At 41.8% G+C, this 23,939-nt stretch overlaps 1 protein-coding gene across 1 annotated transcript; it reads right to left on the reverse strand.

The window, feature by feature from the left end:
• Positions 1 to 4,912: 4,912 nt before the first annotated feature.
• Positions 4,913 to 19,866, reverse strand: SUCLG1 (succinate-CoA ligase GDP/ADP-forming subunit alpha). The gene is made up of 9 exons (XM_055796462.1): positions 19,706 to 19,866; positions 11,700 to 11,803; positions 10,716 to 10,832; positions 9,981 to 10,193; positions 9,835 to 9,892; positions 7,651 to 7,734; positions 6,855 to 7,006; positions 6,174 to 6,362; positions 4,913 to 5,165 (listed from the first exon to the last, which is right to left on the reverse strand). The coding sequence occupies exons 1-9, from the start codon at positions 19,755 to 19,757 to the stop codon at positions 5,139 to 5,141; spliced, it is 996 nt and encodes a 331-aa protein (XP_055652437.1). The 5' UTR covers positions 19,758 to 19,866; the 3' UTR covers positions 4,913 to 5,138.
• Between the last annotated feature and the right edge of the window lie 4,073 nt (positions 19,867 to 23,939).

The following is a 23,939-nucleotide window of genomic DNA, read 5'->3' on the forward strand; positions in this document are numbered from 1 at the left end:
TTTTAAGAGACCCTTAATTATGTATCTGCAAAGCACAGGCATCGTTATAGGCTATTGCGCCTGCTCCCAGCACAAACACTGCTGCATGTGGTTTGTGACTATAGGACAGAAGAAACGCTTTTTTTGCCAGTTCTATATATTTTCATGGCTTGTGTAAACAGACAGTGATCTCTTTTCTTTTGAGGTCATATAACTGTTGCAGAAAGCAAGGCAGTTTTTAATGAGAAGTTTTAGGTGCTTTGAGTGGCAGCAAACAGTCTGGGTCTGAGTCCTGCTAGCGAGCTACAGATGCTCAGCAGGTCTGACAAATATCAGACTGAAGACATGTGCCAAAAAAGCCTAGATTGGAACCTAAAAAAAAAAAGAAAACCCACAGCCCCAGTGCACTTATGAGAAAGTTTCCTGAGGTTTTTAACTGGAGCAACACTCAGATTTCCCCTTCTAGGGAAATACCCTGCTTGCATCTCTAATTCAAATGGAACAAGTTGCTGATTTCCTTTTGAAACCTGAAAGTGTTTCAGAATTTCTGAGTCAGGAAATTTTCAAAATTGTAAACTTTCGTAATTGTAAACCAAGTCAATTCAATGCTAAAGTATATTCTCACAGATACGAGGAAAGGGTATACATCAAAGTAACCTCTATGTAAAAATGGTACCTGTGAGATTTTAATTCCTGCACAAATCATCTCCCTAACATACTCAGTCACAGGGCTCCCATGCTTCATTATACAGACCCGGCAGGAAAGGAGGAAGAGGCAGATGAGCCGTTGCTATAAATTCGGAATAGTGCATTACCTACTCTTAATCAGGAATCACCTTACTTAGCTTCCACTACCACTCATCTCAAACAGCCCCCTCTGAAGGGTCCTCAGTGCTCTGGGCTGCACAAAGGTTAGGTGCAAGTTAAACAGCAATTCCCATGTGTGCTGCTGCGTGTTACACGCTTTAACTACAAGACTGGTGTACCACCCAGCACCAGGATGTCTTGTCTCTATTGGAATAGAGAAATACTGGGTAACCCCTCATTAAATAATTCAGAAGAACCAATTCTTTAACAGTATGGCCAAATGCATGTAGTATAAACCCCATTTAATTGCTAGTGGGGTACCTCAAGTCGGTGTCCAAGAGACTTTTTTGGGGTTTTGGTGTTACAGTTCCCATGGAAAACAACAAACCCGGAGTCTCCCTTTTTCACCAGCTATTTCTAGTCACCATGAAACCAGGGGCTGCCTCAGCACGCCCAGCCCTGTACAGACGCTCTGGGAGGCGCAGCCCGCCGTGTAAAACCCTGAGCTGCTGCCTGCCAGGTGTCCACAGCAGCACAACTCCTCCTATTGCCACCTTCAGAAATCACCAGCAGGCTCCTGCCCATCAGGCTGGCACACAGCCCCTCTTAGAAAAAGCTTTAATCTAATCCTGCCCAGTGACAGGCAGTAGAAAAGGGAGGGCAAAGCTATTGCAAACTGAGCAAATGATTAGGTTAGCACAGGCAGTGCTTAACCCCACAGTTTTAACACAGTTTAAAGCTTTTCTTTGGCCATCACAAGTCAGCTACTTCAAAGCCATCAGCACAGAAGCCAGCCCCTGAGGTTCTTCTTGAAACCCTTATTATGTCTCTCAGAGCTCAGATCCTGGCATTTTCTGGCCCAATTTGCTCTGCCTCCACCCCTCACATGGCTGCTACCAGGGGACGCAATCACTAGACCTGCTGGGGACTGGTACCCGAATCTGAGCAGAGGTCAGCCACCCCCCAGGCTGAAGGACAACGGGATTTTGTAGGTACTTTCAGCCTACCTCATTAGCAGTCTCTGCCAGAGTGCAGCCTCTAAGCCACTTGTCACCAGTGAGGCCCATCAGTGAGCGCTCCTCTCCTTACCTGAAATCTTGAAATCTATTGTCTATTCTGCAAAGAATTAAGTTGCATCTTTGGTTCAACTAAAACCACCCAGATCATCCCAACACAGCAGCTGACTTATTTTAATTAGCACTGTGCTAGGGCCCTCTGTAATTTCAATCCACCACAAAAGGCAGCAGGTTAGCAAGAAGATAAAAAGTAGGACATCCAAAAAATGGACAACTTGAAGAACGGTGGTGAATCTTAGAAACTCTGATAATAGCAACTGAGAAATCCAATCTAATTGAGAAATCTTGATAGTCCCGTAGTTTTAAGAACATCTTGACACTGGAGTACAGAGCTGACCATCTTTCAGCAGCCTCTCCCCCTCCAGTGGACAAAGGAGACCTTATTTGACCAAATGAGTTGGAATCAATGTTTTGTTTCTATTGGTGAGCTTCAATTAGTGAATCTTAAGAAATCCCCTAGCTAGACTTGCATAGACTTGCTAGATGTCGGAGTGTCAGTTTAAGTGCAAAGGCACAGAGAGTAACCTACCACTGTTCCCCAAAAATATTATGTAACAAAACAGTCATCCTGGAAAACAACACAAACACAGAAGAAAAAAAATCCGGGCATGAATACATTCTAAAAAAAACACAAAAGGAAAAATATTCACTAGGTGTGACAGACCTCTCTAATCAACCTTAAAAAAAATTAACAGCAAACTCCAGGAGCACCTACTAATGAGACTATTAGCTATCAAAGACAAGTATTGCCCAGTAAAAAGTATTGTGGATCCGTATCCTTTTCTCTTTGTTCAAGAAAATCAGTGCGGCAGTGAATTCCCCCAACCAAAACAAATGAAACTGACATCTAGAATTCAAAATTAACATCTAGAACGTATCCCTCAAAAGCGCAAGTGATTTATGGATAGATGCCATTGCCGAGTCTCGATCAATGAAAAAAAGAACTATTTCATAAAACTTCATGAGAACTCAAACAGTAACATGAGCCATGTTTCTCCTGCACATAAAAACTACTTACTGGGTTATAAAGCAGCAAGAAGTTTAAGGCTCAACACTAACTTAACTTTTGCTTTTAAAAAAAATAAATGAACAATTCTCCAGATCAGATTACTCAAAATATTTATTCACAAGTACATATGCTATTAAACAGATGTGTTTTCCTAAAGAGATGCTGCCATTAGCAGGGTAAAGCTCTGATGGTATTTATCAAGTCCACATTTCTAGGCAGCCAGAGGAAAACAAAGAAAAACTGCAAAAACTAAGCCTTTTGATTGGACAAGGTCACATTCTTCCCTATCCTTAGGTGATGCTCAGTTCCGGGCTAGTACAGCCTGCTTCCCCAGGCTTGAACAGAACCAGGCAGCTGCTGAGGTGCAGCAGCAGATGATTGCTGCAAACATTAGAATCAACGTCACATTTTTAAACCTGCCCTCAAATTTCAAGATACAATGAAGCACCTTCCCAGGGTACAATGGTCATTGGAGTTGATGGCTGTCTTCTAAAATAGCTGGCACCCCTAAAAGAGCTTCCATGGAGCAATCCCTAGCAGGAAACTTGCTACACCTCAATTGCCCTGGGAGATCATGTTATAATACTGGTGACAATGACAAAATTCAGGCAGTTCATCAAGCAGCATTACCCACCCCAAAAAGACCTGTTGTAGAGAAACCCACTACTACAATGAGTTACTTTGATCAGCAGGCTCATGAGAAAACAGGCTGCAGTATCGTGACATTCGCTGGTGAAGAACTGCACGTTTACACAGCCTGAGACATTTTAGTACTGGTACTTCTCTAGTTAAAGGGCAACATTCGTTCTTTTTGCTCCAGATTAAATCAGGTACCAGAAAACTGAGCAGATCTAGTAAGAAAATTCCTACCTGTTGCCACAGGCTTTATCAAATGATTTACCACTCAATACTGCTTTCAGCCATCTAGTGACAGAATGTCAGGTTCGTTTTAGTAAATCATACCAAGGTGAATAATACAGCATCTGGTCTCAGGGTGTCCTAAGGCCTATATCATCTGACTGATGCTTGATGGTATATGAAGCGTATTAATACGCATTCAGTGCAGTGGAGACATGACCTGTCCTTTTATGCATTTCATCAGGGCTTAGCTCTCGAAACTGTAAATGTCAGTATCAAGATACCTGTCTACTGCTTGCATTAGGAAGAGAAATTCCACAGGCATTTGAGTAAGAAAACTAAGAACAGTCTTAAACAAATAACAACACAAGCTTTTTTAACAGCACCTTTATGGAACACACGGTTAGCTTTAGACAAGTGCCAGCTTACATGAACTTTCAGTCCTCTATATAAAGAAAGCAATCTTGGTTTTAGTCCATCCTGACAGAATTTGTAACACTCATTTATAGGCACAGTGCTCAGGCTATTTCCAAAGTAGAAAAAGGGTTTTCCATTACAGTGCTAGGAGTGGTTAACAAGAAAGTTACATTATTACATTCCTTTCTAGAGTATAATAATCCTCCTCCATTATGCCCCAATGTTACTAGGATTTCAGAACACACAAGCAATGCAATCCTACTTAAGATAAAGAGGAAACTGAATTAATGTAACCTAAAGACCAAATCACTTTCAGTTACAGATAATCTTGAATATATATTTGTATGGGGAATTAAGATTAATTTTTGTGAATAAAAATTCCATCTCTCCACACAAACAACAGAATTCCTTGCCAGTAGCGGACTACACTGTGCACAGCTCATAAGCCTTAAAAAAAAAGTCTGGACTTTAGGCATATCCAGCCACATGGATCAACAAGCAACCCCTTCAGATCCAGCAGCTTTGGTTTAACGGACGGAAACTTTGGCCTGTTGTTCAAACAAACATACTTGCCAGCAACTAACAAGTACGACTGGATTTTTTAAAAATAGAGCAAAGTGTGATATGTGCATAAAGTCAGTGCTTCGATCCTTAAAAGCATCTCTATAAGCAACTTTACCTTAAAAATGGGCAGTGCTTAAGTTACAAAATATTTTGTTTATGACATCTGAAGAAATAGCTCTGCTTCAGGAAGTCAAAAGATGAATCAGATTTCATAGTAGATTTATTAATTTGCTGGGATTTACAATGAGGCGATAATGTCTGAACCAAGGAGACATCAAAACAGGTTTAGCCGGGAGGTTTATGGCTTCCAAGTCAAATTCATAGACCAGTGTCAGTCATTTGGGCAACTGAAGATTAGCAGACAGAAGATAAGTGGAGGCCAGGTGCTGCACTGATGTTTTGAAGACAGTATTCCAAAGTGTCTTCTCTTACAGCAATTTCCTTTTCTCAAACTCCTGCAAACAGCACACAGACATTACCAGTGGGGAAAGAAAGAAAATGCTTCTATTACTATCTTATTTTAAATTACTTCATATTTATCTTAGCAAATCTGATTTTACTGGAATTAAAAATTAAAATATAAAATGCATAATATGTGTGCAAGTTAGAGGAAAGGAGAATAAGTATTCTCCCACCACACATTAAGAAACCAGCTATGAAAACCCAGTAGTGCTAAACTGCAGTCAGTGCACTGCTCTCAGATCGTGATGCTGTCAAGGAACCACTGGCTCCCAGGCACAGCATAACGGGCTTGAAAAACAGTAATTCTGCAAAAGAACTGCAGTAGAATCCTTACAGTAACTGACTCAAGCCAGGCAAGCAATGAAGTAAAGATTTTCATTTTAGTAAAGGAAAAAATGTAACAGAAGAAAGGAAGAATCCCACAGCAGCCCGTGAGGACGCTATACTATACAGTCACCACAGGAAAAGAAAAAATTACCTAGCACAGCTGAATTACACATTTCCTATAGCTGTGAAGCAATGCCTTTTTCTGTATAAGAATTAAGAAAAATGCAAATGATCCTAGCTCATACAGAAGTTTTTCAGCTGTATGCATTCAACCACAATTACAAATTAGTACTTAAAATACAGACCTATATGCCAAGTCTCTCCTTCCTCAAATACCCTAGTTTCAAAGAATGTTTCCATATTTTAAATTAGTCCAGATCCTTTGCATCCAGAAAACACAATTCAGTATATTGCCACACTTCAAAGCAAAATGTAGCCTCTTCTCTATTTTGTTGTGTTTACTTTTCTATAAGGGCAACATCCATAACACTACATGCACATAATTATCTAAGTAGTAACTGCAGCGTGTTCAGTCAAGAGAGTTCTTGTTCTTGTGTTTAACCAAGTTCAAAGCAACAGAGTATCTGGGAAAGAGATGTACTCCCAGCTCATATTCCCTCAAAAGTAACTTCTTGCTCTGGATGAGTATATATACCAATATCTGAGCCACCAACCTTGTAGATGGTGCTACCTAGCTGAGCAGGAGACATGCTGACAACAACACCTGCACTCTGAAGAGCTGCTATCTTCTCTTTAGCTCCACCCTTTCCCCCAGCAATGATTGCTCCAGCATGACCCATCCGCCTGCCTGGAGGAGCGGTCAGACCAGCTATGAATGACACTACCGGCTTGGCATTTGGACCCTGTGAAGAAAGAAAAGATACTGGGTTACACCGGGGAGGGGGTGAGATGAAAGGTAATTCCAGTTGGCAGATTTTTTATTGGTTTTGTTTTGGTTTGTAAGTATCAACTAGCCAGGCAAAGTTATTAAAAAGCTAGAAACCTCAGACAACATAGAACCAAGAATCTGAAGTGTGGAATGCTTCTCTTCCTGATAATCATCATAAACCAGAAGCAATCAAAAACTCAAACATCTCTCCACAGAGTCATGTATATTACAAAACCCAGAATGCTCACTACAAATACCATTACAGGACTAAAAATCTAAAGTTGACACTGCTGTCCAGTTAGATTTAATCTGGATAAAGCTCCTAATTTCAACTCTTTAATCAAAATATGACTGTTTGGGGTTTTTGGCCAATAGAGATTGGAGACTGAACTGAGTTTTGCTTGACAGGGCAAAAAGAAGATGGCTAACTACCAAGATGTCTGGAAGCAAACTGTTTAAGACTTACAGTATTATTTTCCTTCAAAAATGCTGCTGCATCTTCTTCAGCATTTCCTCCAATTTCCCCAATCAATATGATCCCCTCAGTGTGAGGATCCTTCAGAAAAACATCAAGGCAGTCAATAAAATTAGTCCCATTGAAGGGATCACCTCCAATCCCTGAAAAAAATTAAAACCACAAGAAAAAAAAAAAAAAAAGAAGACTAACTCAAGATAATGATATTGCTTTTATGACAAATGTTTCAAAGTAAAGTTCAGCATGAAGAATATTCCTAAAGGCTCATAAGATGGGGTAGCTCTGAAGGCTCTTCCCAAATTAGTGTGCCAAACTTCTGCTCTGAATATCTCACCCACAATTTACAGAAACCTCTGGTATCTGAATAATACTATAAGCAAAATATTATGCATTATACAGAGGCTCTGTATAAGACACAGCAGAACCAACACCCCAGCTCCAGAATTTTGCTGAAAGAAAACTGAACCTACTTAACATACCCAACTAAATGCCTAAAAACACCCTGTCCCTTCATAATATTAAATTTTTGGGGAAAATCTGTTTCCAAATTGACATTATATTTGCTAGCAGTTCTCTGTTCAAAGTTGGGTTTTGGCTTTTATTAATCTGATGTGGAAATTGCAATAGGGAAGGGTTATATTCTTCACAGCACATAGGGATCTCATTTCTCAACATAATTGCCATTCAGCAATTTCTATGCTTGCAAAAAGAAATTACTTGGGGTTTCTTCTTGTAAAGAAAAAATGGATTAGTCTAGGTGCAACAGGCTGTTTCTGAGGAAACCTACCGATGCAGAGAGATTGCCCCAATCCAACTTGCGTTGTCTGATGAACAGCTTCGTATGTCAGGGTGCCAGATCTTGACACAATACCTTCAGGAAAGAAAAGGAGATAAACTTAACACTAACACACCTAAGCACATGACTACAGGCAGCTGGTCTTATATTCATGAAAATCACCTTAACAAACTGAAACATGAGATGCCAGGTTTTTCAGCTATCCTTACCACGACATGAAAACTTTCTATAAGGTTCTATCTGTACTATTTCTTGGTTGGCATCTTTTGACACTGAATTGTCAACAGACTAAACCTTCCCAGAAAGTCACTACTACGGTTTTTTGCTGCTGCAGCTCACTGCTCTACAGTACATACTCAGCATTTACATTACCATATTATAAGAGACCACGACCCTAGTTTTAAATTGAGGACCAAAGGTAATACAGGGCCTAGATCAGGGACAAAGATATTTGCATGGATTTTGTTCATTTTTCCAAGTCAAGACTTCTGTTAATACTATAAGGAGGGAAAGGTTTCCAGGAAAAACAGACATCACCTTCCATCTACTTCAAGCCACCTAACAAGGAATATAATAAGTATATTGCATGAACAGTGGAAAAAATACACCACTAGACTAACAACATTAGTTTTCTCAACTGTTCACACTGTTGGACAGCTCAGGTATCTATTAGCAAAGGTTCTTCTCCTACTATGCTTGCAAAGGGCTTCCTGCTTACTATTAAGATCAGATTGCCTCAGAGAAGCTACAGATAAAGGTCCAAAGATTGTGGCTATTTTTATAGCTTGCATCCCAAAATTATCAAATGATTCTTGGATGCCTCACAGTAATACAAAGCTGGGGTGCGTATCACCAAAGGTCATAGTGTTAGACAAAGCCCAGTGGATGGCAAAGTTACATTTTTGTTCCCTGATCCTTGGATCACCATTGAAAGTGTTTCCAGCAGTGGTTAGGCAACTGCATTCAGGATTTAAAATACTCTTTTGCACTTCATGTGCCTTGCATTCAGGTTCTTATATCTTGTGACTACAAGACATTTCTTGTAGGTATTTAGAAAATCTTCACAGAACTTTGATTAAGAAGGGAGCTCAGGGCAACGTCAATTGATGTTACATTTTACAGTTCTAGAGCAATGTCTTCATGGTATCTACAAAGGGCATAATTGCAGTCATCTGATTTTTCAATTCCAGGTTTATAGGTGCTTCTGAAAGCTGGAGGTGTAACACCAGTGTTAACACATCTTCCAGCATTCACTAGGTACAACTCACTCTCAAGTCAGAAGTAGCAAAGTAGCAGAGAGAGCTTCTTGTGTTAGATGAATGATGTAGACTCAGTGCAGTTTAAAAGCACTGAACCAGTTTCCCCACAGTAAAATATGCCTTTTGTAAAAAAAAATCGTCATGTTGCAAAAGGCACTGTGCTCAAGTTGAACTGGTTACCCCCATGACAGATAGCAGCAGCATGTGCTGTCTACAACAATGTTTCTGAAGCTCTATTTAAGTACAAATGCATATTTGGGAAGAATTTTCTTTATAGTTCCTAAACAGCATTATTTCAAAAACAATGAAGTTGATATTTCTATGGTTTAGAACAAGGAACTAACAGAAGTCAGGACAAGAGACTTGCATGCAAATGGGGGTGTGTGCATACCATATGATTATGAACAAGTCACTGCCTTTCTGACCATGATTCCACTGCCTGAGAAGTGAGTATATTTGTCACTTCTACTTGCCGTGGTATAGTCGTCTAAATTATCATGTTATAAACCTGCCTGTAATCTCTTCTCTTTGCTGTAATACTGAACTCACTATAGGCGCAGGATCCCAGTCCTCAGGAGCCAGGCTGTTGGAATGAATAGCATTGGAGAGCTCAGTGCTCTCAGATCCCAAGGTAAACAGAGGTATCCTCAAAGGAGAGTGTTAAGGAAACTAAGTCAACCACATAACCTAAGGAAATTTCCAAATGCTTTGCCTCTACCATCTGTACTCAGTGCCTGCAATGGTAGACTGACTGATTTTTGCCTTCAGGATTGATAATGGCAAAGCACTTATAAACTGAAGGACAGAGCTGTTATACAGCATGTCAACTGTCTTCAGGACAGGATGTGACTAGCTTCATGAGTAAGAACACTACAGCATGAAACTTTAGATGATGCATAAATATTCAAAAACTCACCAATTCTTCCCTTCTTGTGAATGTGGCCAGGCATGATACCAATTTTACATTCTCCAGGCTAAGAAAAGAGTGGGAGAAGTCAGATGGAACATTCAGACCATCACTAAGAATGGTTCAGCCTTGGAGCAACTCCAGAAGTCACTTACATTGATGACTCCAGGGCAGTTTGGGCCCACTAGTCGAGTCTTATCCTGCCGAACTAGCCTGTGTTTAACCCGAACCATATCCTGCTGGGGAATACCTTCAGTAATGCATACAACTAAGGGCATTTCTGCATCGATTGCTTCATTGATTGCAGCAGCAGCAAATGGAGGAGGTACATATATAACAGTGGCAGAAGCACCAGTTTTTTCTTTGGCCTAAAATGGACACAAAAAAAGATAGCAAGTATTTAGTGAAGCCAAAAAGAATATTTGACAACTAGTCATCTAAAATATGTCCATTCACAGGCATAAATTAAGTAAATGGATATGTATTAATTTACTATAATCAAAGCAGTTGTGAAATTCACTGAAGATGGGACACACACAGCACAACTAGGGAACTGAGAACTAACCACTGTCTGGAAAGGATCTGCCCCATGAACACCATCATCAATACCCTTAGATAACAGTTTGCTAAAAATTCATCATACACACCAGAACCAATCACAAACTAGTTGCATGCATAAAGTAAGTGCATCCAGACTCTGTGAACTTCACAGTGGAAGCAAAGCTCATGCTTGATCACACTGAATGCTCCCTCTTTTACAAGGCTTCTATTTCAGTCCTTGCATAGTGACATGCATGGCTCAAATGCTTGCCTCTCCAGTGTGAGCAATGAATTAAGGAGCCCTTCAGCAGCTTTAAATTGTCAGCCCTCCAGTCACTGCTGCAAATTACCTCCTTCACAGAATTAAACACAGGCAGACCCAGATGAGTTTTTCCCCCTTTCCCTGGAGAAATTCCTCCAACTAGATTGGTGCCATAGTCCAACGCCTGCTGGCTGTGAAAGGTGCCCTACGAAAGAGAAAATAAGTAAAGTCAAAAAGCGTGTAATAGCAAATAAAATGAACCAAAAAAGTTGATGCTATCTATAATTCCATGGGCAATTTATGGCACTTAAATTTACAATGAGAAGGGAAGTTTTCACTACAGATATTTAATCAGCTATTTTGAAGAATGCATCAATGTATTTTAAATGCATTCAGAATATGCTATGCTGCTTCTTTTAAATCAGAGCGCTGTTGTTGCTCACTAAAGAGTATTTTGTTGTGTGTTGCTAATACACCTGCAGACATAGCAGCCACATTTTGTGTTCCACATCAAGTCTGGCAGATGACAAACACTATAATGAAATATGAGAAATTAGCATTCTCATCCAAGACTAGCTGATAGTTCTAGCAAAAGTAGTCTTCTCTTGCAAATGTGTAAAAGAGCAAATGTGAAAAAATTATCAAATATCCCGAAATAAAAACAGAAATTTAATTCATAGGCATTACCATTCAAAGGCATTTCTATAAAAGGCACTTCTGAAATGGTGAGGGGTTTGTAGCTTTTTGCATATCTCCCTTTACGAAGTATATATATACACAATAAAAAGGCTTAAGAACAAAATGAAGGACAAAAATTAAAAGTAACATAAGAGATAACTCAAAACCAAGTTTTAATCTTGGGCAGAAGTGGAAAATAAAATATCTAGTCTACTGAATTTAAGGGGGGGAGGGGGCGGGGAGAGGAAAAAAAAAAAAGAAGGAAAAAAAACAAAAACCAAAATTACTTTCCTGATCACAAAGTTAGTATAAAATCCCTTTTATACATTATTACATTTTTTGGTCAACTAAGCTGAACTGAAAGGGTGATAGAAGAAGTAGTTCATATACATACCTGTTTGCCTGTAAAACCTTGACAGATAACTTTTGTACTTTTGCTAATATACAGATTTTTCCTTGATGCCGAGTAGGAGCAGTGTCGTACTCCATTCTGTTGCACTAGAGAAAAAAAGACAGCGCAAACTATTAATCCACTGTTAGACTCTAAGTCAAAAAACATCCTGCCAAGTAAACGCATATATGTTTATCCTTATAGCAAAAGATTTATTGATCCAGCAGCTCATGTTTTCAAAAGCAGCTCTAAAAACTGTATTCAGTACTTGTCATTCTAAGATATACAACACCTGTAGTTCACTATCATTGCAATTACTGGGTTTGCTAGGAATCAGGATAGTTATTTCTCATATTGAGTACTCAACATCAGAATTCCTCACACAGACAGAAACAACATCTTAACTATTTTCATTTGCAAATGAACAGTGCCTGTAGTCTAAGAACTTCTGCAAAGCGACAAAGCAGAACTAAAATCCTGATATCCCAGAGGCTGCTACAACATAGGTACTTTGTTTTACCTCCTGAACACAGCACAGTCCATACTGGACAGTGAGATACTGAAGAAGTCGAGGGTCCCTCAGCCCAGGTGAAACCTAATGCCAAGCAAGACATACAGCAGCAGACCTTTTGCCAACAGATTCCTAGCTACGGGAGCCTAGGCATCACTGCTTGAAATGCACTTAGGCTTGTGAGGAAACATAGCTCTCCAGATATTCCACTAGAATGATTTTCAATTTAGTTCTCACAACTCTGGTACTGAAAAAACAACATAACACTAAAGAACAGCAGCACAGTACACGCTGGTATCAAAAAGACAAGGAGAATGACTGCATCTCTGCTGAAGGAAAAGATGTGTTGACATCAAATGATTAAAAATGAAATGCACAGAATGTTACCATGAAAGAGAGCTTGAGATAAGGAGGAAAAAGAGGTCTTCTGGTATAAAACGGATGCACACATTGCCTATATTCATTGTGTCATATGCTTTTTCAAATAGCAGAGCTCTGAGGGGATCAGAAGCAATTTATTCCCTGCAAGTGTTTTAGATAAAATCCCTATTTTGTGCTTGGAGTGAACATGGGAGGGTACAATCCTAATACAGATACTGACACCAGCATGTAATTACATACCTCTTCAGCTCTTTGAAAACTTTACCACTTAAGATTTGAGGAAGTGAAAAGTTAAGCTGAAATAAAAATAAGAGATTCTGAATCATGGTCCCTGGATTGTTCATAGTCACTCAGGCATGCCTGAACAAGGGAGGGATTGGTGGGGTTCTTCCCTATTTTTAAGAAGGAAGTAAAACCTATAATGGGGAAAAAAGGAAAAAGGTATTCTTCAATATAAACTGCTAATGCACAGAATTTATTAAGATGCATTATTAACATCTTGTAATAACACAATTTCTATCAGGTAGTTAAAAAGTGCAGAAAATTTAAGATCCCGGTATATACACATTTCTATCACAGAGCTACATAGGACTCTTCCACAAGTACTTTTGCCAACTAAGTTTTAGTGATACACTGCTTTTATGCTTTACTTCTATTCAAGGAAAGTGAGAAGGAAAATAAAACCATGTCAGAAGAAACCCATAGACATTAGTGCTATTGCTAAATCTGAAGTCCTTACTCCGTTTTTAAAAAGTGCTGACAGAAACAACTGAATTCCAACCACCTCCTGCTGTTCTCTGAGCTGTGGCAGCACAAGCATCTGAAGATGCTTCAGACTAACATAAAGTAAAATTCAACTAAATTTTAAAGAGAAACGTGCAGACTAGCATGTAGTTAACTTGTACTAAAAGTGGTAAAAATGCGTGTCAGCTTACTGACCTGCAGGGTTTTAAGCTACATCACACCTTTATCCACATATACCGTTACAAACTTGTTGCACCAAGATGACATACAAAGCCGTAATGGACAAAATAAGTCTGAAGTAAAGATTTAATGAGTAGGGTTACGTGGCTGTCTGTGGAAGGGTAGAGAAAAGTCTTGCTGTTCAATGCCACAGCTACAGAAGACAGCACAGTATGGTCTTCATACTCGGCCAGCAGCTTAGCCTTCCTAGGCCAGGCTGCAACACGCTGCGCGCTGCATCTGTACTGCAACACCAAGTCACTGAACCGCGTGACTGGCAAACAGCAGCCTGCCTCTAAAGGGGACAAAATAAGCAAAGAAACAGCTGGCCTGCTGGTTAGGAGAGCAGGGCATCCATCTACCCCATCTCAGCCATTCAGGCAATCCCTGCTGGGCATGGGATGTGACTGGGTAAAACCCAGCCCTGAAGAGAGCAGAGGATGATCCCCCTGTCACAGTCATGACACACCACGGACGATGCCTCACGGAGAACGGTCTGGGCTTCCAGGAGTACGGGAGTGCATGTTTTGAAAGCCCTCTGACAGGCCTGCAAGGGCAAAGAATAATCGGGCAACACTAATTCAAACCTAAGTTTTACATGTATTGTCTGTGCTACAACACTGACAAATCCACCTGCAAAACAAGAGAGGACTGCTTGCCAGGGACAGAGTGCGCACTCCGTAATTCCAGTATTTGGGGGCAGTGGGGGGAAGGCTTTGACAAGTAGTCACTCCTTTTTCTGTATCATAAAAGCAGTTCCACAGTCCCAGTTCAGCTGCCTGTTCCATATCTATTTTCAGATACTTATAACCTTGCAGAAAAGTGGTTTTGAAAGCTTAAATCTGTCAATTCTCCGTTTTGAGAAGACTATATAAATATATTTTTCAAGGATAAGAAGCTTTTGAGCATTTTCCAAGCTATCAAAGTACTCAAAAAAAATTTAAAAAAAAATCAGGCACTGATAACTAAAAGACAGCTTAAATTCTAAGCTTTGTATGGATTTACTCTTGAAAACTATATGTCCTACTTACATTACTGAAGAGCCTTGGTTCACAGAAAATACAGCTGGTTCAAAAAAGCCTGGCTATAGGCTTGAGCTACTTGGTGTCTTCAGAGACAGGCAGCTTAGCATTGGTAGATGTCTGGTGAGCGATAGATTTTTTTAAGAAATTTAAAAAAAAAAAAAAATCATAAAAATCACCTTGCACTTCCTGGGCTGGATGAGTCTGAGTTTGCAGGGGATTTTAAGCTCACACGATCCAGCTCTGTATCACAGGCCGGTCTGAAGCAGAAAAGTCTGCCCCAGTTATCAGCACAGAAGGAGCAGCAGGGGCATCGGTCAAGATGAGATTCTGCTATATGTAGCACAAACAGCAAGTCCAGGGTGCAAACAGCTGGCAATTTAAATAGTTAAGATAGATACAAGATCTCTTCAGCCATGAACCAGTAAAAGCCAAGCTCATTGGTGATGCTATTTTAATGCACACGTCTAAATTACAGGCCAAGTTACAAAGGTGCAGGCTTCAGAAGAAGTCCTACAGCATAAGGACAAGTCTTATCAAATCCAAATCTGTCCAAAAGCACAGTGGAAATGCTGTATTTTTGTCAATTCAATTTGTCAAATCAGAGTTCTATGATAACATTACTGTGTCCAACAAAGGCCTGTAATAGACCTTTAGAAAAGAATAGTAAAAATAAGAAACCAGATAATTTTTCCCAGCTAATCCTTTCATTTCTGCCTCATCCCTATTCTGTTTTGCATAGTTTGTGGTCTTAAAAAAAAAAAAAAAAAAAAAAAGATTATAACAAGATGCATTTATTTTGGCTTTCCAGTACTTTAACTTCTACATAGCTAAAAAGACATGTACTGTGGCGAGAACCTACTTTAGTCCATTGTACATTGTACAATCAAGTAGTTATGAAAAGCGGTCAAATACCAAACCCCTGCTGTCCCAGCACAGCTTTAAAAAGCGAGATCTAAATTTGACAAAGGGGAATAAGCCTGTGTTTAAAGCCTGTATACTGTTGTTTCACAGTAAAGAAACCTTACTACAAACTAAGGGACAGAGCTACTTCCAGCACACACACTGCTGGTAGTGACCCTCACATTTCCAGGGCACAAGGCTCCGGCCGAGCCCAGAACTCACTGCAGTTCAAGAAACATGAAAAAACAGCTACCTTCACTTCTTAAAATAAAACCCACAATCGTAGCCTCAAGCATCACCTTCAGCTCATTTATGTTTTACAGTTAACAAGCCTTTCTAGAAAAACGCCCTATTATTTATCACAAAGTCCCAACATGAATTTACACGTGTTAAAAAGAAAACTGACCCATTTGCAAGGTATTTTAAAGCACACATGGAATGTAAATACTGTTTACACTGAGCTGCTCAAGGAGTGCCTTAAAGCAATACTTCCCAAGCACAGATTCCATTTAAAACCATACAACCCAAGCTATATTTCATAGAATCATTGAATACTTTGGATTGGAAGGAACTTTTAAAGGTCATCTAGTCCAACTCCCAGTTCTGTTGTGCAAGCCAGCTGACAGTACAGATACCAAGGGCTAAATTTCTTCCTCATTCAAACCATACAAAGCTGAAAAATTGTTATTTTCAGGTCTGCTTGCAAGATTTCCTAGAGCTACAGACAGGTATGCAATCAAAGTGCCTCCCTGTTACCCACATTTATCCCAGACAAAAAAAAAAGTTTGGAAGCCAAGGTAGCATCCGAGGGTACTCATAAAATGAGCACAATATAAAACCAAGGTGAAACAGCGCAGAAGGACCTGAGCAGATAGTTTTCAGTCTTCTGGCAATGGAGGTAATAAGTGAAATTCTTCCCCTATTAGTCCTTGAAATAGCCAAAGAACTTAAGAGATGAAGAAAGATATTCCTTTTCCTTTCTGTTACCTATGTAAGGAAGGAAGAAAGCCTTAGAAATCACATGGGAAATGGGAACAAATGTGAAAAATGGAGGCTAGTCCAGGGGAAACTCGGGGAAGGACTGAGGTACAAAAAGCACTACTTTAAATGCTAAAGTTTTTTTTTCCACACACATCCTACACCCCACCTTATTTTCCATCAGTTACAGACCTTCAATTTGTTTCTGAGAAATCCTTTCAGTATTTTGTACATATTTAATTTGCATTTTTCACAACTATCAGTTTCCTCTGCCTGCAAATGCATGGCCTGGAGATGACAGAACAGAAACAGTTCTGGACAGCTTCTTACATGGCAGAAGAGTATAAACATTTAAAAAAAAGTTTGTCAAGGACCAAAGTGCTGCAGCAAATTTCAGCATTTACTGACTAGAAGTTTGATATGAACAAGAATATTCCACACACAGTTTCCATCCTAGTTCTTTATTAGGTTTTAGTCTTCATTATCAGGCCATATGTATATATATTCACACACACGGTTCTGTCTGGATAATTCTCTCCCCTCCCCAAACCCATCTACAGAATCCACCCTTCAAGATATCAGTTACATTAGTAGAAGATGATTCTTACTGACAAAGAAGTTTTCATGCTATTGAGAGATTGATCAAAATACCATATTCTTTGATGAAGAGGATTACGTATGTGCACAGAGAATTTCTAGGTATCAGTCCCCAGCCTCTCTTCTCTCACCCTTCCCTTGCCAAATTCCTGTTAATTATGGAAACCCAATCTAGGAACATGGCATAGGAGTTGAGGAATTAAGTAAATTTATCAGGCTGTAAAGGACAGATGCAATGACTACGCTACACCTACCACTCTAAAACTAGGACTAATGGGAAATTATATTCAGAAACATTTCAGTCCTTCCAACACACCTCTTTCCTAACCAAAAATCCCTGCTCATTGCGGTGGACGCAGGGGCCCATGGGAGACACAATGGCATTTGAAACAAAAGCTTTCTCCCAAATTTATGAAGCTAAAACAAAGTAAAGCATCTCAGTGAAACTGCAGGCCTTTGAGGAAACATGCATGTACTTCTCAGCACAGATCAATTATTTCTTGTAAGTCAACAAACTTTTCCCAGTGTATACACTCCACTAAGAATGTGTGCCACTGAAGTTTTGTGAGCTTTCCTCCCTCCACACTGCTGACATAAAAACAATTACTGAATTCTTCAGTTTGGATTGTTATTTCTGCAGCAATTCTTTGCCAGGATTATTCATGTAATTTACTGTAATCTTTTAACCTAAGAGCTCTCCAAAGCCTTCTAACATGCCTAGAACATAAAATCCCCAACGCTGACTCTCCGACCACAATTAAGGTACCTGCAAAGGCTCTCTTCAAAGTGCAGTACAGACCAGCATAGGTCTTCCTTGACTCTGTCCATATATAAACAGTGCTTAGAGTGCCCTTTGAGCAAGCACTTGCCACTCATTGACATATTTCATACCATGTTTTCACAACTGCCTGAAATGAACCTTGCAGATACACCCCTTGCATATTCGCTTCAGCAATGCACCAACAAATAGATATTGCATCTCTTCTGCAACAGAACACACTAGAAACTCGTGACTTCAAATCGCTGAGAAGCAGATGTTAATGAATTGTTACTGAAAATGTACGTACAAAGTTCAAATCTAATGTTTCAGCAGTCTTTTAACATCATGCAGAGTATCAAGGTTTCCAATGAAGGACTACTTCATCTTGCAGGAGTTTCTTTAAAAGGCTTCATGAACTGCTGCAAACAGAACACTTCTTGAGCCACTGTTCTGCAAACATAACACTTGAGCCCCTCCAACTCTCAAAATGACTCTAAGCACTCTTCCCTGAGTCCCTTACTACTACTTGTTAAGGGAACAATGTGGATTTTTAACACATAAAACTGCACCCAAGAGTAGTTTTGCTGCAAGTATAAATTAAGCTAAATTGGAGGTGCTACACTCCTATTCATTCCCCTCCATCAGAACTAATTCTCATTGGACCCAGGGGAGCCAATTCAAAGAACTGAACTGGCAGAAATTAACAGCACAGTAAGAAAATACAGTTTTCTGCTTCTGCTCATGGAAGACAAGAGGTAGGAATGGATACCTGAGGGGATGGTAGGTATGCCACAGGAACAGCTCAGACCAGTGTAAAATTTGGGATCATGTCACTAAACCCTGACCTACAAGTTGGCACCACGCTGACACAAAGGAACTTTGCATGCATTGAAATGAGGTAAGTTTAAGTTTGTCCATTCATTCTCAGCTGCAAGAACCAAGATTAATGTATCGATTCCTCAGTTTGGATTGCAAGAAACTGCTCTTGTGCCTAGATGTACCCATGCTGATTTCAGTAAAGCATTAACTGCACAAAAAAAGCACATGGAACAAAAAAAAAAAAGGCATTTTATTGTGAACTTCGGAACAACAACAATTATAAAAACTTCCAAACTTAAGTATTAGTCTCAGACTGCTTATGTTCTCCACAATTAGAGGCCAAAAATCTTATTCTTGACAATAAAAACAGCTTTACCAGCTTGTGTTGACATCACAAGATAGTTCAGGGGCCTCCAGAGGTCTCTAAACCAAACCACCACTCAGAGTAGATGCAACTCCATCAGCTTCCTCTGGTGCTCGTCTGATTCTTAGTATTTCCAGGGATGTAAGGAGAGAACAGCGTCTCTGGGTCCCCACACCTGCGGCTGACCATGCTCATCGCACAAACTCTTCCCAACTTTTAAACGCAGCTTTCCCGGCAGCCACTCGTGCCCCCTGCTCTGTACTGCCGCGCACCCCGCCCAGAGCTACCCCCGCTCTCCCTCCAACCAACGCTGCGCGGGGGCGGCAGCCGGCGCCCGAGAGCGGCACCCTGAGCGCCCTCGGGCCTTCTGCATTCAGCCGGAGCCGCCCCAGCTCCGCCAGCCGCACCTCGCCAGCGGCCGCGGCCCGGGAAAGCGCCTTGCAGGCCGCGCCCAGCGGCATGGCGGTACCACCGGGGACAGGCGGGTCGCTCTCCCGCCCCCGGTGACCTTGCCCCGCCGCAGGCCCGGCCCCAGCCCCTTCCCCTCCCGCGGCGGGCGGAAGAGGCCGGGCGGTGGGCCCCCCCTCAGGCCCCGCGGCCTACTGCGGAGGGACGGCGAGGGGAGAGCGGGCCGCGGCGCTGAGCGGTTGCCAGGCAGCGGGGAGGGCCCCGCGGCCCGGCGCGGCGGGATGCCGGCGGCTCGGTACTCACGGCGGAGGAAGCGGCCCAGGAGGCGGGCGGCGGCGCGGCTGCAGTGAGACATCGTCCCCTTCGGCAATGACACCGGCCGGCCGGGCAGGCGGGCGGGCGGGCGGGCGGCCCTGCGCGGCGCCTGAGCACTGCCCACCCCGGCGTGGATCCGGGCAGCCCCACGCGCCCATTGGCTCAGCGCCGAGGGCCCCTGCGGGGGTAGCCAATCAGGGGCGAGCCGGAGGTGCGGGACGGGAAGAGGCTGCGCGGGGCATTGTGGGGGCGGTAGGCCGCGGTGGCCTGAGCGGGGCGGGCGGGTGGCAGGGCCGAGCTGTGACAGCCCTGCTGTGACCTGCCTGCTACGACAGGGCTGCTGTCACAGCTGGCGGCGCCGCGGCGGGGGGAGAGGCTGGCAGCCAGCCCCCATAGCTCCTAGCTTGTGCTACATCCAGGCCAAACCAGTTTTTGATGGCTGCGTGCTGTGGCTCCCCGTTAAAAGCCACCCTGGAGCGGGAGTAGGTTGGCAGTAAAGTATTGGAGAAGCATTTCCAAACACGCCAAAGGAGTTGGCAAATGGCAAGGCTTCATGGTGTGCTGAGGTGGTGGGGGCCTGCAAATGCCAAAAAACCTCACATTTTGTCAGGGGAAGGTGGTGGGGTTTAGTTAGTATCCAATACATAAGCCCGCATACAAGTTAATTGCTTGATCAAATGAAATATATTACCTCTCTTAAACTAAAAGGGGGTAGATTTAGACTAGGTAACAAGGAAGAAATTTTCTGTGATGAGAGTGGTGAAACGCTGGGCCAGGTTGCCCAGAGAGGTGGTGGATGACCACCCCTGGAAGCGTTCAAGGTCAGGTTGGACGGGACTCTAAGCAACCTGATCCGGTTGAAGATGTCCTTGCTTATTGCACGGCTTGGACTAGATGGCATTTAAAGGTCCCTTCCAACCCAAACTATTCTATGATTCTATGATACCTGACCTTGTTTGAAGCATGGTAGAAAGAGAGTAAAACCCCTGTCCCGACCATGCCAAGCAAGCACTAAGCAAATGCTGCGAGACATAGGGATAACACAAGGAGGACACAGGCAATGGAGCAATTCTGCTGTAATGGTCAGCCTGATAAGCAGCAGTCCTGAGCACCCACCACTTTATTGAGGCTAAAGGGTTTGAGATTAAGTGGTTTAAAATAAATGAAAGAGAACTGACAGTCCTCGGATTTCTCATTCACCATGGACAGTTTACTTACCTGGCTGGTCCTGGGACAGGAAAATGAGTATACTTCAATAAATCAAACAATAATTCTGAATAATTAGTGTTTTCTTTCCTCCCTACAGAGATTCTTAACAGCAGTGTTTTCTTTCTGCTAACCTTCAGGGAATGTTTGTTCTGGAAGAAAAAATGGTTAATGAGCCACAAGAAAGGCTCAGCTTCTGTTTTTTGACAAGGGAGTTTAGGCAAACATTCACAAGAAGAGCATGTGTCAGGGACAGTGATTATGGGAGAAGGATCTCTGGAGCAAAGAGGAAAAAGAGCAAAAGTCTGTACCTGGGACTTGCAGGAAAGTTAAAAAAATCAGGGAGAGCTATGAAGTCAGCTTATTTATTAATAAATGTGTGATTCTTGCAGCCACAAGTAAATTGACCTCAGATCAGGGTCACAAGAAACCACTGAACTCTACAACGAGGCTTCCCACAAGGGGTTTTAAAAATGCTTTAACTTGTACCCATGAGCTTCAGACATGGGTATAGCTTCATCACCTGTGCCATCATCTGCCTTCAGGAACAACATGTGCATGTATTTGTGTTATCTGTGGGCATAGATGGGGCAGGGGGACCCTGTGGGAGGGGGTCAACAAGTGATGAAGTATTCCTGCAGGACAAAAATAAACATGCAAAGTCATTCTCTGATTTCATCCTGTTTATTTTACTCACCTCATGTCCATGAAACTGAGGCCGGAATGAGGCCATGATAAATAAATGAAGCATCCAAACATTCAGCTTCTTATAAGATATATATATGATCCCCTTAGGAAGACATACACGCTGATTTTATAAGGAACCCACTCACTACTAGAAGATTTATACCTGGATCCATTTCCAAATCAATTTTCCCTTGACTTGAGGCTTTCACTAAGACCCTTGTGGGGATTATAGAATTTGAGTTTGATGCTTCTGTATTATCATTCTGTATACAGGAAGATTTCGTTTTCAGCAGTTTCTCAACAAAACTATTTTCAGGAGGGGGAGAAAGAAAAGCTGATCTAGAAGACAAGACACACAAGAAATGAGTGGGGCTGGATAGCAGAAAACCAACGGGAACAATAAGAACCCCAACTATTTCTAAGTAATCCCCATCACCCTGGTTCATAGGTGGCTGTGACAGGCAGGACTGTCCCACTGCCAAGGGTCAGAGTCACTGTCCTGTCCAAACTTTGGGGAGGTCTGGAGCTTTTGATCCCTGCTCAATTATACAGTGGATTACAACTTCTCTCCTTTTTATGTTGAGCTACATACACACTACATGAGTAGTGTGAGAAGTTTATCTGTTGGATATCAAATGCACTCTAACTCGGGCATGAAGTCAAGCCGTACAAGAAAATAAGGAGAACTGCAATTTTTTAGTGGTTTTAGTAGGATTGTGTAAGATGCAGTTGTAAGTTGTTTTCTTTTTTTTTTAATTCTCAGTAGCAGAAATATCTCTTCAGTCATTTGCATTAAAAACCTGAATATATAGGGAGTCTTTTGCATCTTAGTATTGGTACAAGTCATTATCACCCTAACAGTAAAAGTTTCAGGGTGTGGAAACCAGCTGTACAATACTGAATTGGCCAGACACACATGGCATTGAGAAAAAATAGACCTATTTGTTTTAACGCGGTGGTTTGGTTTCTGTTACAGAACACTCTGTCCCACCAGCATTAATTCAGCTGATTAAACCAACTGCCTAGAAAGAAGCCGTTCAGCCCAGGGAGAAACAATACAGCAATTAGCGATACCCAGGCAGCAGTGACAGGGGCTGACTTGCAAGTTCAGGATAGACCCAGTTCCAGTGGAGTAACCAAAGGATTAAGAAAGATTTTTGGGTTTAATCTAAGAACGATAATTTTCAACCAGTGCAGAAAGCCTGAAGGCCGGGTAAGGGGTGGGGTCACTCCCTAATGCATTTTTAAGTAAGCAACATCATTTTAAGAGCAACATAGATCCTGGAGCTGACACACACCCAGGGACAAACTGAGTTCTAGTGAAAAGATTTTTCTTGCTTTCTTACTCACAGTTGGGCTTTAATCCTGTTTGAAAGCAGATCTTCCTGATACTAAACACAGGACTTTCTGCTTAGTATCCCTCGGCAGAGGACTCGACCTTCTGTTAGTTAAAAGCCCAAAGGAATGTCATGTTAATGTTTACCTACCCGTCAGCTCCAGCCACAGCATAAGACAAAAAAACTCTGTCCACTAACATTTTCCCCTTTGTAGATCTTTAGATGAAAGGGAGGGTCACTGCATGCACAAAATGCAACTTCTTTCTGTACTTCTGTCAAACTAAGGGTAAAACATTTCTGTTTTGTTCTTTCAGATACTGGCTTGGCAGTGGACAGACCTGGGTGTGGTGCCTGGCAGGCTGCATGCTCCCTCCCAATCTCCACTGGCTCCATCTCTCCCAGCCTTGCCGCCTTCTCTGTAAATGAGATCATTGCTGATGCTTTGTTTACTTACATCATCAGCCAAAAATGTGCCATGCAAATAAATCACCAACCTCTTAAATGTCTGGATTTACTAGCACTAAGAGCAGTGAAACCACTTTAGATATCCAGGTTTTTCAGGATGTCCTGTTTACACCCCAGAGTCCAGGTTTGACATTTCACCACAGAATAAAAACTGACTATGCTCTAGGCACTGATACTTAGAAATATATAGTTGTCATCTGCAGCAACCCCGCCGTGTCTGCCTTCTCCACAAGGCCTTGATGGATACAGCAGGTACCTGCCAGTCTCAGTCTTCTTCACCTGCATGAGGAATTCAACCCTTAACTCACACAGCACCCTCTTTTCCATATCCACATTTCCATGTGTGAATCTATGTTATCTCTCTTCTGGGTTTCATACTCACCTGGGTCTTGCTGGAGATAACACAGGAGATGTGTTTGAACTGCAGCTCATAGACTGGCATCTAGTGCAGCTTGAGCTGCCCTGCTTTCATCTGCCTCTTCAGGAAAGCTTGGTTTTCCTGTTAACCAGCCCTCCGCAGAGCTCTC

This window comes from Falco peregrinus, chromosome 2 (assembly GCF_023634155.1).
Source record: "Falco peregrinus isolate bFalPer1 chromosome 2, bFalPer1.pri, whole genome shotgun sequence".
NCBI classification, from domain to species: Eukaryota; Metazoa; Chordata; class Aves; order Falconiformes; family Falconidae; genus Falco; species Falco peregrinus.

What these genes read in the sequence shown, in the direction of transcription:
- SUCLG1 (XM_055796462.1), bottom strand. Translation starts at nt 19,757, where the DNA reads ATGTCTCACTGCAGCCGCGCCGCCGCCCGCCTCCTGGGCCGCTTCCTC. An exon ending in ACTGCCCTGGAGTCATCAAT is followed by an intron (nt 9,893 to 9,980) that starts GTAAGTGACTTC and finishes CTCTTTTCTTAG; the next exon opens with CCTGGAGAATGTAAAATTGG. An exon ending in TAGGTAGCACCATCTACAAG is followed by an intron (nt 5,166 to 6,173) that starts GTTGGTGGCTCA and finishes TGCTGTTTGCAG; the next exon opens with GAGTTTGAGAAAAGGAAATT.